The sequence below is a fragment of the Triplophysa rosa genome, linkage group LG19 (assembly GCF_024868665.1).
Source record: "Triplophysa rosa linkage group LG19, Trosa_1v2, whole genome shotgun sequence".
NCBI lineage: Eukaryota > Metazoa > Chordata > Actinopteri > Cypriniformes > Nemacheilidae > Triplophysa > Triplophysa rosa.
Window position 1 is genome coordinate 11,839,771 of NC_079908.1, and position 14,612 is coordinate 11,854,382.

General features: G+C 39.5%; 1 protein-coding gene across 4 annotated transcripts in view; it reads left to right on the forward strand.

The window, feature by feature from the left end:
* The window catches only part of LOC130570208 (rho GTPase-activating protein 32-like), a 66,922-nt gene that overhangs the window by 26,340 nt on the left and 25,970 nt on the right, over positions 1–14,612 (forward strand). For all 4 annotated transcript variants that reach the window (XM_057360405.1, XM_057360403.1, XM_057360406.1 and 1 more), the window contains exons 2-5: positions 168–281; positions 9,286–9,394; positions 12,290–12,381; positions 12,550–12,634. In XM_057360405.1, the coding sequence (XP_057216388.1) occupies positions 193–281; positions 9,286–9,394; positions 12,290–12,381; positions 12,550–12,634 (375 nt within the window). In that variant the 5' untranslated portion in view covers positions 168–192. The remainder of the gene's footprint in view (positions 1–167; positions 282–9,285; positions 9,395–12,289; positions 12,382–12,549; positions 12,635–14,612) is intronic.

Sequence of the window (14,612 nt, forward strand, 5' to 3'; positions counted from 1 at the left end):
TTTAGTCTCTACAACAGACTAGGATAGGTGTCTTGTCTTCACTGTATGTTTCTTTTGTCTTTCATGTCTGGACTCTGACTACATCTTTCTCTCTCTCATCTCTCTCATCTCTCTCTCTCGTTCTCTCTTTCTCTCCCTCACTCGCTCGCTCTCTCTCTCTCTGGCAGGCTGTTCCTGCAGTGAGTCAGTATCATGGAGGCAGGCAGTGGGGCTGCTGCAGTGGTGGGGAGTGTAGCTCTTGGACTGCTCGGAGCCTCTGGAAGTCATGACATCTCTGACAGGTAAGACTCAACGTCCTTCTCGTAAGTCCTCTTTCTCACGCTGTTATTTCACTTCTATTCCGCTGTGAATTAGCTGCCTGCTTGTTTGTGTGTGTGTGTCTGGGTCTGCATTCTTGCTCCTGTGAGAATGCTCGTGTCCCTGCCTCAGCATGCCCTCTGCTTCCCTGCTGCTTCATTCATAACCGTAGTGGTTATTTCTGTTTGCGTGCAGCTTAGGTTCAGGCACGTACTTTCTATTCCTCTCTAGGGGTTCGAGAAATGTCAGAAGTACGAGCGCTAGAAAGTGCGAGCAGATGTTGCTAAAATGATGCAGGCTAAAGGTTGAGATGCATGTATTTTGATGTAAGCTTTGATATACAGAACACCTAAAAGAATATGTTGGGCTGATATTTAGGATTCTCGTCAAACTCAAGACATCTGAGTAACGTCATTCCTCTCATATTTCCCAGCTGTCATCAACAGACAAGTTTTTGTTGTCTTATAACACAATGATCTAAATCCACGGTGTTGTGTAGTAAAGCTGTGACGGCCAATAACAGCACGCAGCCTTTAAATTCCAGTATACTCCCACCTACCCACTCTCACGGCTGAGTTCTGAGCACGAGTCATGTGATCGTCAGTGCTCACCAGCACCTGCATGCTTTGCTGCTGCTTCCTTTCCTCTCTGAGAGGAACTTCCATCCTACATCCCTCTCCCATCACACTACTACCAACAGAGAGGTCTCCTGCGATTGTCTTGAGGATTATTGTCCAGCCATTTTAGCCCTCATCCTCACTTGAACACGGTCCAAAATCAAGGTTGCCATGGCAGCCACAGCTTAGCATACATTATATTAGCACAACATTACAGCAAAGAAATGAAAGAGACAAGGGGAGGCAGTGTTTTCTCTCAGCTGGTCATTGTTTTTATATCCACCCATGTGTCTGGGAAACGTTTTGGAAGCACTGGAGTATGCTTCTGACATTGAATATCCTCCAGCCAGGCAAGCAGTTGAAGATTTGTGCTTTTTGGAGTCCTGAATAAGTATGCAGCGAGACTTCATTGCATGTTTAATTGTCAACTTGAGATGTTTGAAGTAGATCAGGTGGTCGCCTGGCTATTAACTTGCCGTTTTAGAAATGGTTATTATCCAAAGCGACTTACTGTGCACTGATGGCGGGACAGTCTGCCCAGGGCAGCTCGGGGTTTAGTGCCTTACTCGAGGGCACTAAAGTAATAAGATAGGGTTTTGATCTCTCACTCTCCAGTTTTTGAGTCACTACTTGAATTTAAAACCACAACCTTTGTGTTAGCAGTCTTGATTCTTAATCATGAGGTTACTGTTTCTATATAAGGCCCTTTTTATTCAGCTCAACACTACTGCTGAAGTGATTACGGGTTAAGTGGGACTAATGAAACAAATTTTTCTTGATTAAATGCCATGTGGTAATATAAAAAACTGACAAGCAGTTTTGTGTTGTGAATCTTTTGTTTTTACATTTTATGATCGGAAGATAAGTTGTTATTGTAATTACTGATTATTAATGTTAGAATTGCCGACAGAGTTGTGTCGCAGTTGTGATATTTAGTCAGTGCCTAGTTAGATTTGTCACAGATTGTTTTTTGTATTCCTGAATTTAAATTTGCTTGGTTTAGACTGAGGAAACGGTAAAAATTAGACATGCACCGATATATCGGCCAATAATCGGTATCGGTCGTTAAAAGCAATTTTTCACACTATCGGCCGATAGTTTAAAAACAACCGGTGATCTGGGCCAATATATTCTGTCGATCAAAAGAGGACAGGAAAATGCTATGAATTTTGCTCTGTATACAGAAAACCGTATTGATCAGCATCAGTTTGATGTTCAATATTAATCATTTTTATATGAATTGGTAACATTCAGAAAGTTAAGAAATATTAATTTAATCTTAAGAAGCAGTATCTGCAGATATCACTATGAATAATCGGTATCTGTGTGGAAATTTATCAGTGCATCTCTAGTAAAAACCTGTGTCTGAAATATCGCATGCTGACAGAGGGAAATTACCTTGGTGGTTTTCTGTCAGATGACAATTTGTTTATCCTCGGAGTGACAGAATTCCCGCAGGACTTGAAACAGAGTGCTATATGTGATATTGAGTTGTTCACACAAAGAAATATTTCTCGTGTCATTTTCAACCCATGTGCTGTTTTTGCAAACAAATTAGGAATGCACCTTTATCCCATACAATGACATTTAACGACCACATAGCTGTGACTGTCATGTTCCAAAAGGGTTAAGAGCACCATCAAACTACTCCATATTTTACTATGCTCTATTTATGCACTAGTTTTTTTGAGAGAAAGGTTGAAAGATTTATGATTTACTGTCAAATCAAATGGTTCCTTCAAATTATTGTGTAGCTCACATATGGTGCCTGTGGAGTAGGTTTGACGTCATGACATTTGGTCGTGATATTGATGTCTAACCTGAGCCATATCTGCCATGTTTGATTTGAGAACTGCATAATGGTTTTTCTGACTGATTTGATTTTAGAGTGAATAATGGCTTGTGTGTTTTGGCCTGTTTCTCACTCAAATCTATTCTATGGCTTCAGAAGACACACATCAAATGGGGACATGAAATAATTTAAAGGGAGAGTTCAACCAAAAATAAAAATTGTTATGATTTATTCACCCTCATGTTGTTCAAAACCTGTATGTGACTCTGGACCACAAAATAAGATATTTTGAGAAATGTCTTAGTGGTTATGTGTCTATACTATGGCTGGGAGCCAGTGTTGTTTGGTTACTAACGTTCTTCAAAATATTTTTATGAGTACTGCAGAAAGTCAACCAGGTTTGTAATGACGTAAGGGTGAGTAAATGATGAAATAATTATTATCATTTTTGAGTGAACTGTTCCTTTAATGATGTTTTTGATTCTTTATGAATATTGACAGCTGTGTACAGCTGATTGATGGGTGAAAACAAGTGGTGTGCGTCATCAGATTTTAATATGACATTCCTCCATCCAACCTGCATTCTCCAAAATCTCTCTTCGGGATTGAAGAGTCACAGAAGCATATGGGCTCTGTCGTTGATTTCTGTGCCAGCAGCTTCTCATCTTTAAACCGTTTCATCTTTGGTGAGTTTAATAGAAAAGTGTTGCTCTGTGTGGGCTGGTCTGACTCGCACAATTACATTACTTCGCTGACACACTGCCACTAGAGTTTGCAGATTGAAAATGCCCTGAAGGGGACAGTGATCTCTAGGCCTTCGTGTCGTGTGAGAACACTCATTTAGTCCAGGGCCCAGTTTCAAAACTTAGCCGCTGCGTCTTAACTACTAGTCTCACTGACTAGCAGTTAGTTAAGACTAATCAGTCTTACTTGTCATATTTCAATTAGCCCAATCTACCTTTTTACGTAACTGAATTAAAGAAGTTATGACCAGTCTTGAAGAAAAAAAATGGATGACTAAATTCTAATTCTAGTCTAAGCAGTTTATGCAACCGGCCCCAGGTCTCCAAAGCTGTGTAGCTATTATTTCTAATCTTCTCAATCGTTCAACATGCTGGTGTTTCTGCATGGTTGTATGTGATTTATTTCAGTGCAATCTTTGTCAGGCTCCTCTCTTAAAAGATTCAACAAGCTACGATGCTTTAGAGTAATTCGTTTTAGGAGAGTCACCTTAGCTAGACAGTCTGAGACCTGTCTGACCGTCTAAAGCCCCTAGAGCTTTTTAACACAGTATCTTTTAGAGGGAAGGAACTCTGAATTTTGTTTTTTTACCCTCTTTCTTTCCGGCCTTTAATCTCGGTGTTAATGAAATGCTGACTCTGAATAGAGGCGCTTTCATGATTTATGAAGACCCAACATGACCTGCAGTGGCCTCCAGGACTTAATAACTTCCATTGTGATGTGACCATTCCACCTCGCCAAAAAAATCCCAATTATCAAAGTTCTCCAGCAGTGACTAAAGCAAAATCACCCAGGTTATGTCATCCAGATCATGTCAAGATCTGGAAGGCCGCAATGTTTCCTTATGTAATTTTTGTTTGTGGCCTGAATAATGAATAAATCGGAAATGGAGACGCAAAATGGAATGCAACCCATGTCTCGATTTTGTTGCTTCGTCTTGTCAAGGACGTACAAAAGAGAAAGATCTTATTTAAAGGTATGTTTACACAACAAAGCAGAAACGTTTTTCGTTTGCGTTTTTAAAAAGCTTCAAGTATAGAATGATAATAAGTATGTCCTATAGGTCGCCATTGTTGTTTTGAGTATACTAACGCATGCCTATGAACATGCAGTACGCACAGAGGTGGGTAGAGTAGCCCAAATCTCTAAGTACAAGTAACTAGAGAAATTGTTACTCAAGTACAAGTAAAAGTCACTATTTTAAAAATTACTTGAGTAAAAGTAAAAAAGTATGCAATGAAAAAACTACTCAAGTATTTAGTTACTTAGTTACTTTGTATCTGATTATATAGGCCTACTACAGGGCTAGTCAACTGGTGGCCCGCCAATTATCTTTTCCTGGCCCGCCTTAACATTTCAAATAAATGGAGAGACTTTAAGAACGATATGCTTTAAATGCACGTCCTCCTGAGACGCCACATCTTTAAAAGTCCAAAACGCTGCTACATTCAAAACGAAAGTAATTCCCGCGGCTCATAATGATTTACGTCTTATAAAGCGATTTTTATCGGTCAGTCCAAGAAACTTAATGTTATTTACAACGTTATAATCAGCAATGCATTGCACAGCCACAGGCAATCGGTTTGCGCACGCGATAGGTCGCGTTCTAAAACGTGTTTTGTGCCCTTGAAAGTAGGCTAACTGTAGGAAGGGTACACCACGTGAACGGTTGTCTCAGATAAGGGGGAAACTGTGTTGTTTTTATTACTTCATTCATTATGAATAATGGCTATATTTACGAAAAACAGCTGTTCATCTCCCCCCAGAACTCGCACTATACAAAGGCTCTGGCCTATAAGTGCGTGGGGCACATGAATGCGATCGGAATTCACCCGAAGATGTGATAATAGCGTTCAGTTTCTTGCACAGATCAATTGACTCGCTTTATAAGACGCTAATTTAACGTCACAAGGGGCAGGGATTACTTTTGTGTTGAATGTATGTGCGTTTTTTACTTTTATTGATTTAACTTTAATTATTTCAACCAAATATCTTCAGAAATATCTTCTTGAAAAAACAATGCCACCCACATCTCGATGTACTGGAGGACTGTGGGTGAGTAAATTAGTAGCAACTTTTGGGTAAAGTAACGCATTAAGGAATATAAAATACAATTAAAAAGACAATATCCCTTTTAATTTAATATCATGAAAAGGCACAAATACTAGATGCATTATTTGTGTGCATGTTTTAATATATGGCCTATAAGTAACAGCAACAAAAACAATATAAAAGGAACAAAACGCAACAAATAACAGAAAAACAAAATAACAAAAGAAATGAGAATATGGTAAAAAAACTGGCCCGCATCCTATTTATACTTTTGGAATCTGGCCCTCAAAGAAAAGTAGTTGAAGACCCCTGCCCTACTACATAAAATTAATATTAACGCCAATATTTTAATATTACATTTTAATCAATATTTTTTATTATCATAAGCAGATATCTTTGCAATATACAGTACATACAGAGACTAAAGAATAGACAAACACAGAAGAGACAAGCATTTCTGTAAATTTCATCTAGTCCTGATGTCAATGTAGTTTACACAACTTATTTAGAATAATAGACCATGTCAAACTAAAGCATGAATTAAATTCCGAGCATTTCCTGAGATGATCTAGAGCATCTGCAGTGCTCTCTTAAATGAAATACACATTTTTGAACAAAGCTCATGTTTTCTCGTGCTGTGTCACGTGTGTGTTGTGAAACGCTCTTACTTGTATACAAACAGTAAACAGTGAACCACACACCCATCAACAAGTTTTCTTCCTTCTGTTCTTCAAATGTATATTTCTGCAAGCACACGTCTCTGTGTCTGACAGGTAACGCGCATGTGGCTGTGTCTGACGAACAGGTCGCGGGTGCGCGCATATGGCGGGCATTTATCATTGCTGGCAAACAATATGACACATTTGCAGTTTTGATTGTATAGATATAGATTCATATCCACTTCATCCAACGCTCTTTGTGTTCTGCGTGTTCTTAAGTTTCGCGCTACGAGGAGTGAGTAATCCTGCTTCAGATGATTCAGATCGTGCTGCGAACTGAACAAATCATTTGAACTGATTCGTGAGTCTATTCAAATGGTTTTGCTCATTGTTCAATTAATGCTTCAAAAGAATCGACTCAAAAGAATCGTTCACTCGGGAATGCCCGTAAAAAGAGACGACAACCTTGAAATAAACAACGCGTTTTTAAAAGCATATTTTAAAATGAACGAACGTCACGCAATGTAAGTTATGTAACGAAGTAAAAGTACAGATTTTCTATTAGAAATTTACTCAAGTAAGAGTAAAAGTACACACGTTTAATTTTACTTAAAAAGTACATATTTTCCAAAATGTTACTCAAGTAAATGTAACGAAGTAAATGTAGCGCGTTACTACCCACCTCTGAGTACGCACGATGTCATCATTTTTACAGTTTTGCGGTTTTGTAGTTTACACGGTGATTATGACAACATTGTTTTCAAAAACTTTTTTTGTTTTCTTTAGTTTGCTCAAAGATAATAGATAGTAACAAGATGCTCCATTGCCGTTACAATGAATGGGGAGGAATGCAACGCTCAATATGGCTGTTTGAAAAAGGTGATTTTAGTGCCATTAAGCTTAGCAAAGCTTAGGTTTGAGACAGTTCATGTCAGGTTTAATTATTGATCTGAAACGTGCTATTTAATTCTGATTTTGCCAGCGATTTTAGAAATGTTTGCATGTTGTCTTGCTTTGATTTAAATAGCTGCCCGGAGGCGTTGCCAACACGGCCGCCGAATGGCATGACTTGCGTAAACAGACAGTTTGCTTGAGTTGCTGTCACCCTGTCGTTGTCAGGTAAACAATCAGCCAAAACTCATGAAAAGTTCTGAGTTTTTAGTTGAGAACGTTGTGTAAACAAGCAGCATATCATGTCCAACCCAATCTCTCTCCCCTTTATAACATCCTGATCTCCACATGGTACGATCTCCAGGTCTTTCACACCACACCTCATTGAACACTCTTGTTCTACAAATGATTCACTAAACACAATGCCGATGCGTAGTATATGAGTGAAATGTGTTTAATCGAGGTATTGATGAACTGCACTGCAGTTGGTTGCACCTGGATCAGCAAAGAGTCCTGGCAGCGGTGTCATAATGCAGCACGCTGTTGTTTTCTTGATGCCCTCCATACTGATGATTACAAATGCAAAGTCTGCGGTGTCAAAACTGTATGAAGGATGACAATTTGAGGTCAGCACTCAGCACTGTACGGATCACCCATCCTCTTCTGTTCCCCTCAGATTTGTGAAATGGATGCGTAGTGCTCGATCTGTGTTCACATGAGCTTGAAACTGAGAACGAGAGGGGGAAGAAAAAGAGATACGTGTGGCTTTGATATGATATGAACATGTACTCCAGAGACCTGGATGAATCCAGAATACTGTTTTGAAGCACATTGCACAAAAATCTTTGTTTTCCTGTGAAGGTATCCCAACTGGGTTTAAATAAGATATAGCTGCTTGAAGCAAAATTGTGTATGATTTTTAAACTTTTTTAAACCCTCTTGTTTTTAGCAGAAATCTAATATAAGGAGGTTTATGCAATGTATTTGCCAATGGGGTGTGAAAAATAAACTTTGTTATATTCTACATAAGGATTTACTATTTTTTAATTTTATTTTCAACTATTTTGCTTCTCAAGTAAACTTTATACTGTTTTAATGATATTTTCACTAGAAAACACGAACGATTAAAAAAATATTGTGTAGTCTATCCTGGGTCCTTGAGCTAGAACAGTTTTTTGGTTGTTTTTCATCATTTTTGGCCTTCAAGCTCATTTTATCAGGAGCTAAATCAATGTCAGATGATTTTAAATACCTCGTACGTCTGTGTATTACTGCAGCTGAATCATTTCAAGAGTGCCTTCCCCAGCACAACCCTTATGGCGAGAACGATTTTCATTGTGCTCCATAAATCATCAGCATAATTAAAGGTCTTACAAGAATGCAAACTGTCTCATTAATGTAGGCCAGATTTGTGTGTCTATGTAAAGTTGTTTGTTGTGGAATGGCACCATATAGTTACTGTAAAATACACAGACGCTCTTTCACAGTTAATGACATTCGGTGGATTTGTCCTTCTCCCATAAGCTGCAGGGTCACGCATTATGTTCCTATGTGAGCGCGTCTGCTCTGTGCAGATAAATGAATATGCATTGCGGTCTTCCACTTCCACTTTAATTCACACAGCAGAACTTTTGTATAATGGTTCCAGGTCTTTTTATAGAATACAGAACATTGGTGTCATTGGAAAGTGTAATAGTGCCGCTGACCGCATTGTGTGATCATCTCTGATCAGCAGTAGTTTGTCCTTCCAAAACGTGACTGCCACATTTCTCCTCTACCCTCTCATTCATCTGTATTGAAAGAAAAAATCTTTGGTTTCTTTTATGTCATGCATTTAATATCCAGCTGTATCAACTTTGTGTCCATTTTCAAAATCAGCTTCGTGTACAATATGAAAGTCGTTGAATGTGAGAGCTCATCCTACAGCACACGGGGATCTCCCAAACCCTCGCTTTGATTCCGTGCTGTGTATGCTGGATAATAATTTTTCCCGTCATGTCACTGTGATTAGTCTGACGTCTTGCCTAATTGAAATGATGCCGCTATTAACACCCCAGTGAAGGATGAGATGTTCTAATTTACCGTCTTACATTGAGGACGTGTCACTTTCCCTGCCACACTGTCTGTCTGATATTCCGTTAAACTTTTCTGTTGTAATTCCCATAGGCAGGCTGTATCCCTTCAGTTCACAGGCTATTAGACTGACCCTCTTTCTCCACCCCCCCTTTCCCCTCAGGGCCCTGAGTCCTGGACGACATCCGGAAGAGGACGACATCGTGCCAGAGCTTGCCAGGAGCATCCACCCCCGAGAGCGACCTGACTGGGAAGAAACCATCAGTGCAATGGTGAGAAGCCAAGTGCTCTCTCAGTCTTGCATGAATTTAGCGATTGCCTCCCACACCTTCCATTTAGCATGCCAGTAGTAAAGAGAGCAGATAGCACATTCTCTCTGAAGCTGTGAAGATTGACTGCATGATGTCCGACAGGGGCCTTAGCCAAAATCACTCTCATAGTCTCTGAAGGATAATATTGTTATTTTGTTTTACAGCGTAAATGTGTTTTACTGCCGTTTCTTATAGATGTCATGACTTAAAGGGGTCATATTGCGCGAATACGTATTTTTCTTTGTCTTTGGTGTGTTATAAGTTGCCCATGCATGTATTAGACATGTAAAATTGCAAATATTAAAGTGTCGGGAACAAAAGAATGCTCACCCAGACCTGCCTGAAACGCCTCGTGTAACCACACCCCCACAAATCTACTTCAGTTCGTGGTATGATTTGACTAAGACTGCCCAAATGTATACGCAAGTAAGGTGGTGTACCTGTCAGTACAATTGCGTTGGAACCTGATGTTCCAAATATGGTAAGAGGCGTTACATTTACGTCACACGCTTGCTGTATTCGACCAATCACTACGCACTGGTTAACTGGCCAATCATAGCACACCTCGCTTTTCAGAGCGATGAGCTTTGTAAAAAAATCTGCGCGTTTCAGATAGGCGGGGCAAAGAGGAGATACAAATATGGACGGTATGTGGGAAATACAGTGCTTTTGAACCTTAAATTGTGTATACACATTGCATTACATCTAAAACAAATGATAATATTCGTTTTAGCTGTGTCATATGACCCCTTTAATGGTGCAACCACTGTGGGTTGTCATTTGTTTTGGTATCACATTTTATTCTTTTGAATGTTTAACACACTGTACTAAGGAAGGTAATCTTTGTCTGAATCATTCTCCAATAAAGCTAACTGTAGGTCACGCTTGGCTTGTCTTATTCCAGTTGTGTACAGGCTTTTTGTATTTTTTTCACATATAGCATATGTTTCCTACACATATAGCATAAGCTATGTAGGATACTGGGTTGGCAGGTCAGTATGACCACAGCCAATTTTACAGTGTAGTAGAAGTGCAGGGCAGTTTGACATCTATAGACGGTTTCAAAGCAACAACATAAACAATTGTTACTGCGCATGCGTGCCTTTGTGGCCCAAACATAACTTCCGGTAACTTTTCTGCAAAGAATAGAGTCCATGTAGATTATTTCTGAAAACAAGCAAAAATAAAATAATTATGTAAGTAAATTACATTAGCTAGCAAGTTAAAAGTATGTCTAGCCAGTACTATTTTGGTTTACCAGTAGAAGCACCGTTACTTGGCTAAACTTGAATGCGACAAATTTACAAGATCCCATTCAACTAATTGTTCATTTAATTAAATTAACATACATTAAAATTCAACAATTATTATACAAAACATATTTATATAAATTAATATTAATATAAATCGATTAAAATATAGATAGTTACATTATTAGCCACTAGCCAGACTAATAAACAAACAAAGACCGGAAGTTAACTTTGGGCCAGGCGCTTATGTCCGATGAAACGTTCTACAGACAAATATTTATTTGTAGAATTCCAATTAAATGGACCAATCGGAACTGAATATTAATAGAGTTGTGTAATACTAGACAACCATATTAAGGTACTCTGAACATTTACACAATACATGTTCTTTCCCCATCTTTTGTTCAGTATTGAATTAGTTTAATTCATGATTATTTTACTAGCCCTGACATACTTGCATGCAGTAGTGCAGATAAAAACCTGTTTCCATGGCAACCGTGCTGTTGGCTGATGTGGTTTTGAGCACAAACATTAGCAGGTTAGTATCAAGGGAATCACCATATCAGCTCATTCATATAACAAATTAATGTAATGTTCCTTGACTTGGCTTTTATACCAGCGTGCACCAGAGTATTAAGTTAATTCCTTAATTGTACTGTCAATTCTTGACCTATTTTTGCTGTCACTTACAGTGAAGTGAGACTGTGATGATCAACACGACTGGCTGTCACAGAACCAGATTTGTAGAGTTTTCACACCACGTTTTACACCAGCAGAAATGTGTGTGTTCAGCACCACACGGCTCATTTGAACGCTGCATGGTCAAGAGACTTTTTAATAAGCCCTCGTCTGTCAGCTTAAGAGCCACGCTTTCAAAGCTTTATTCATATTTCATGAGTTTTGAATCACTGCCTTGTTTTGGTTGGCCTTTCTGGATGACTGTGTGTGTCTCTCACTCGGCTAGGCATAAAGTGACTGATAACAGAGTTTTATAAAGCAGCTGTCAAAAGATTTATTCTCTTGTCCTAGGGCAGGGCACTCTTTTAGCCTTAGTAAAACAAAATGAAGTTCAAGGCCTCAACTTTTTCATTTAACCTGTCTTTGGCCCTGTGGTGGTTTTCTCTTCGCTTCCTTTAGTCAGCTGATATACTTTATGGGGGCTACAGGTTGTCACTTATATTAAAATATATTCTCATTTAGCGTGCGAGTATGGCTCTGTGTGTGAGAGTGCCTCTTATTTGCATAGAAAGATGTGCACAGAGTTGGAACGTCAATGTCCTGATCAAGGCTACAGTATATTGTCCACTGTGACTAAAATGCTTCATCATTTGAATGGATCTGTTGGCTGTATTAGGCTATATGCAAATGATAGTGATGGTACAGTAAAAGCTTTATCGCACAATGGTCCAACAGTGTTTTTAATGGCTGTGACCAATAACTTGACAGCCTAGTCTGGAGAATCTGTGTATGCAGCACTTTTGAGATGTATGTGATTCACAGTTAACATAGGTCCTTTTATGAGCAGGCTGTAATTGTGACATTTGGATAGGAAGAGCTGTAAAAATGTGTTAAGCGAGACAGATTTCTGTGGGTATGTGTGTTTCAGGCTCGCAGTGCTGAACTTCCGGAGCTGAGCTCTGAGCCTCTCATGCGCTCCTGTAGCAACACTGCCAGCATGAAGGTCAAGAATGTCAAAAAGTAAGTGTCAAACATTTACACAATGGTATGCTGATTTGCACCATGTTTTTTGTGTATGCTTGCAAGCAGCATCGCTTAATAGCTGGTTCTTTTGAGCATACAAACAATCTAGAACTTTAAATAGACACAATGCATTAGTTTCATGCATTTATGCATTTATTTTTCCAGGCTCTCATTCACCAAGGGCCACTTTCCAAAGTTAGCCGAATGTGCCCACTTTCATTACGAAAATGTCGACTTTGGAACAATACAGGTAAGGTCATACACATTTAACCTGCTTTAACTTCAGAATGGATCTCAGTGACCAAATTCATTCGCATTTGACAGACTTGCTTTGGATTCAAGCTACATATTTTATCAGCCCATGCATGCCCTAGGAATCAAACTCACAATCTTTGGGTTGCTAGCATTATGGTCTCGTGTTAAACTACAGAAATGCAGAGACCGTGTTGTAGAGATGATCTTCTGATGTGCATGTGTGTGTTTCGATGTGTGCTTCAACTGGGAGACAGACAATGGTGTGTCTCTAATGCGAGACTCCAGGGGATTGGAAACTGATGATCAGCATGATTAACATGCCTTTAAAACCAGCTGTAGCAGTTGGCTGCTGATACTGAAGCAACCACTCTACGTTCCTGTAGCTGTAGAACACAAATACCTATAAAATGAATAGCTTAAACTTCATTGGATAAAAGTGTTTGCCAAATGCATAAATGTATTTCTTCCCTCAAATTTATATATTGCATAGACATAACCTTAATTTTCCCCCCAACTTTTGGCGTTCATCTTTTTAAAGTAGCAAAGGAAACTTTCTGTATCTGTACTTCAGACGAGATGAATAGATTCTGCTTGCTCAGTATTTCTTTTCAGAATCGCTGTTCCTTTTCAACATTTCCACTTATTTTACTTTTCTCATTAGAAACTGTAGCAAGGCTCAGTAGAGGCATAAAGGGATTGGTGGGAGAGCTGAATAGCGCCTTGTTGTGTAGGGACAGGAGGTGGGGTGGTGCGACAGTGTCGGAGATCTCTCGGCTTCTGTGTTCGGGATTAAGGGTATAATGGAGCGCCCACAGAATTAGAAAATAGATTTGCATGGTGTAGAGGGGCCAGACAATTTGGGAGGGAGTGAGGCAGCGGTTTCCTTAGGGGACCTGCGCTGTGTGAATAGTAATCCTGCTTTAGGAAGCCAGGTCCAACCCGCCTGAATTACCCTGGGAAAACCTAAATGTGAGATGCCATTTCGCAATCACCCATGTTCCTGGAGCGCTTCTCTTGTTTGTAGTTTTAATTGTTGTTAAGCCCTATCGCAATTGTACAGCTGGTTGTAGCCGCTGTTTTTTCCAGTAGAGGGCAACAGCTCTTTGCTCTTATATGCCGCCCATGCAACCTACCCGTGATACCAGGGCACGACAACAAACAACATCAATAATTCCCTGTATGAAAACCATGATTATGTAGCAGAGTACAGTACAAAACGCAACAAAAGCTGGAGAAGTCTCCAGCTCCGAGTAAATCAGCCTGCGGTTATTCGACAGCAGTTCTTGGCACGGATAAATCAGCCGTGTTTGCTGTGTTCTTACCAAAACCCTGTATGTCGTCCTTCTGGTGGTGATTTATGAACGGTTTGTAATTACAGGCAGATGACTCACTGATATTCCCAAAAGAGAAGCAGAACGATTGGGTTTCTTTAAAAGAGCGCCAGAGAAACTGTTATCCACAGTTTATGGCCAAGACATTCAGAAAAGGGATGTTGTTAATCATTTTGATCAATATTTTCTTCATAACAAGTCTACCAGTGTTGAAAGCGGTTGTAAATAGAAGGCTGATATTAATGTGCCTTGTATAGGAGGCTTGTGTAACCCCTGCAAAATGTTTAGCAATGATCACTGCATTACTCACATGGCATTGACCTTTTTTCCCTTTAGCTTCAGTCATTGATTATATTGCTGTTGCACTGCTGTATGTGGGCATGCAATGGTGTTTTGAACACAACTTGTTTTTGGTTGTCCTAAATACATTATATTTATGTGCCCAGCTCAGCTATTTTCTCACAATTGTTTCAAGTGTTGTGCAACAACAAATATGTACGTTTCCAGCCCTGTGCAAACCCCAAAGGTGACTTTGTTGACATTTTGATAAAGTTGGATACTTCGACCAGTTGTCTGATGGTGGTGCTCGCAGCCTCGCACACAATCGAGAAGTTGTTTTGAATGCTTTTGTGGTCGTGACTC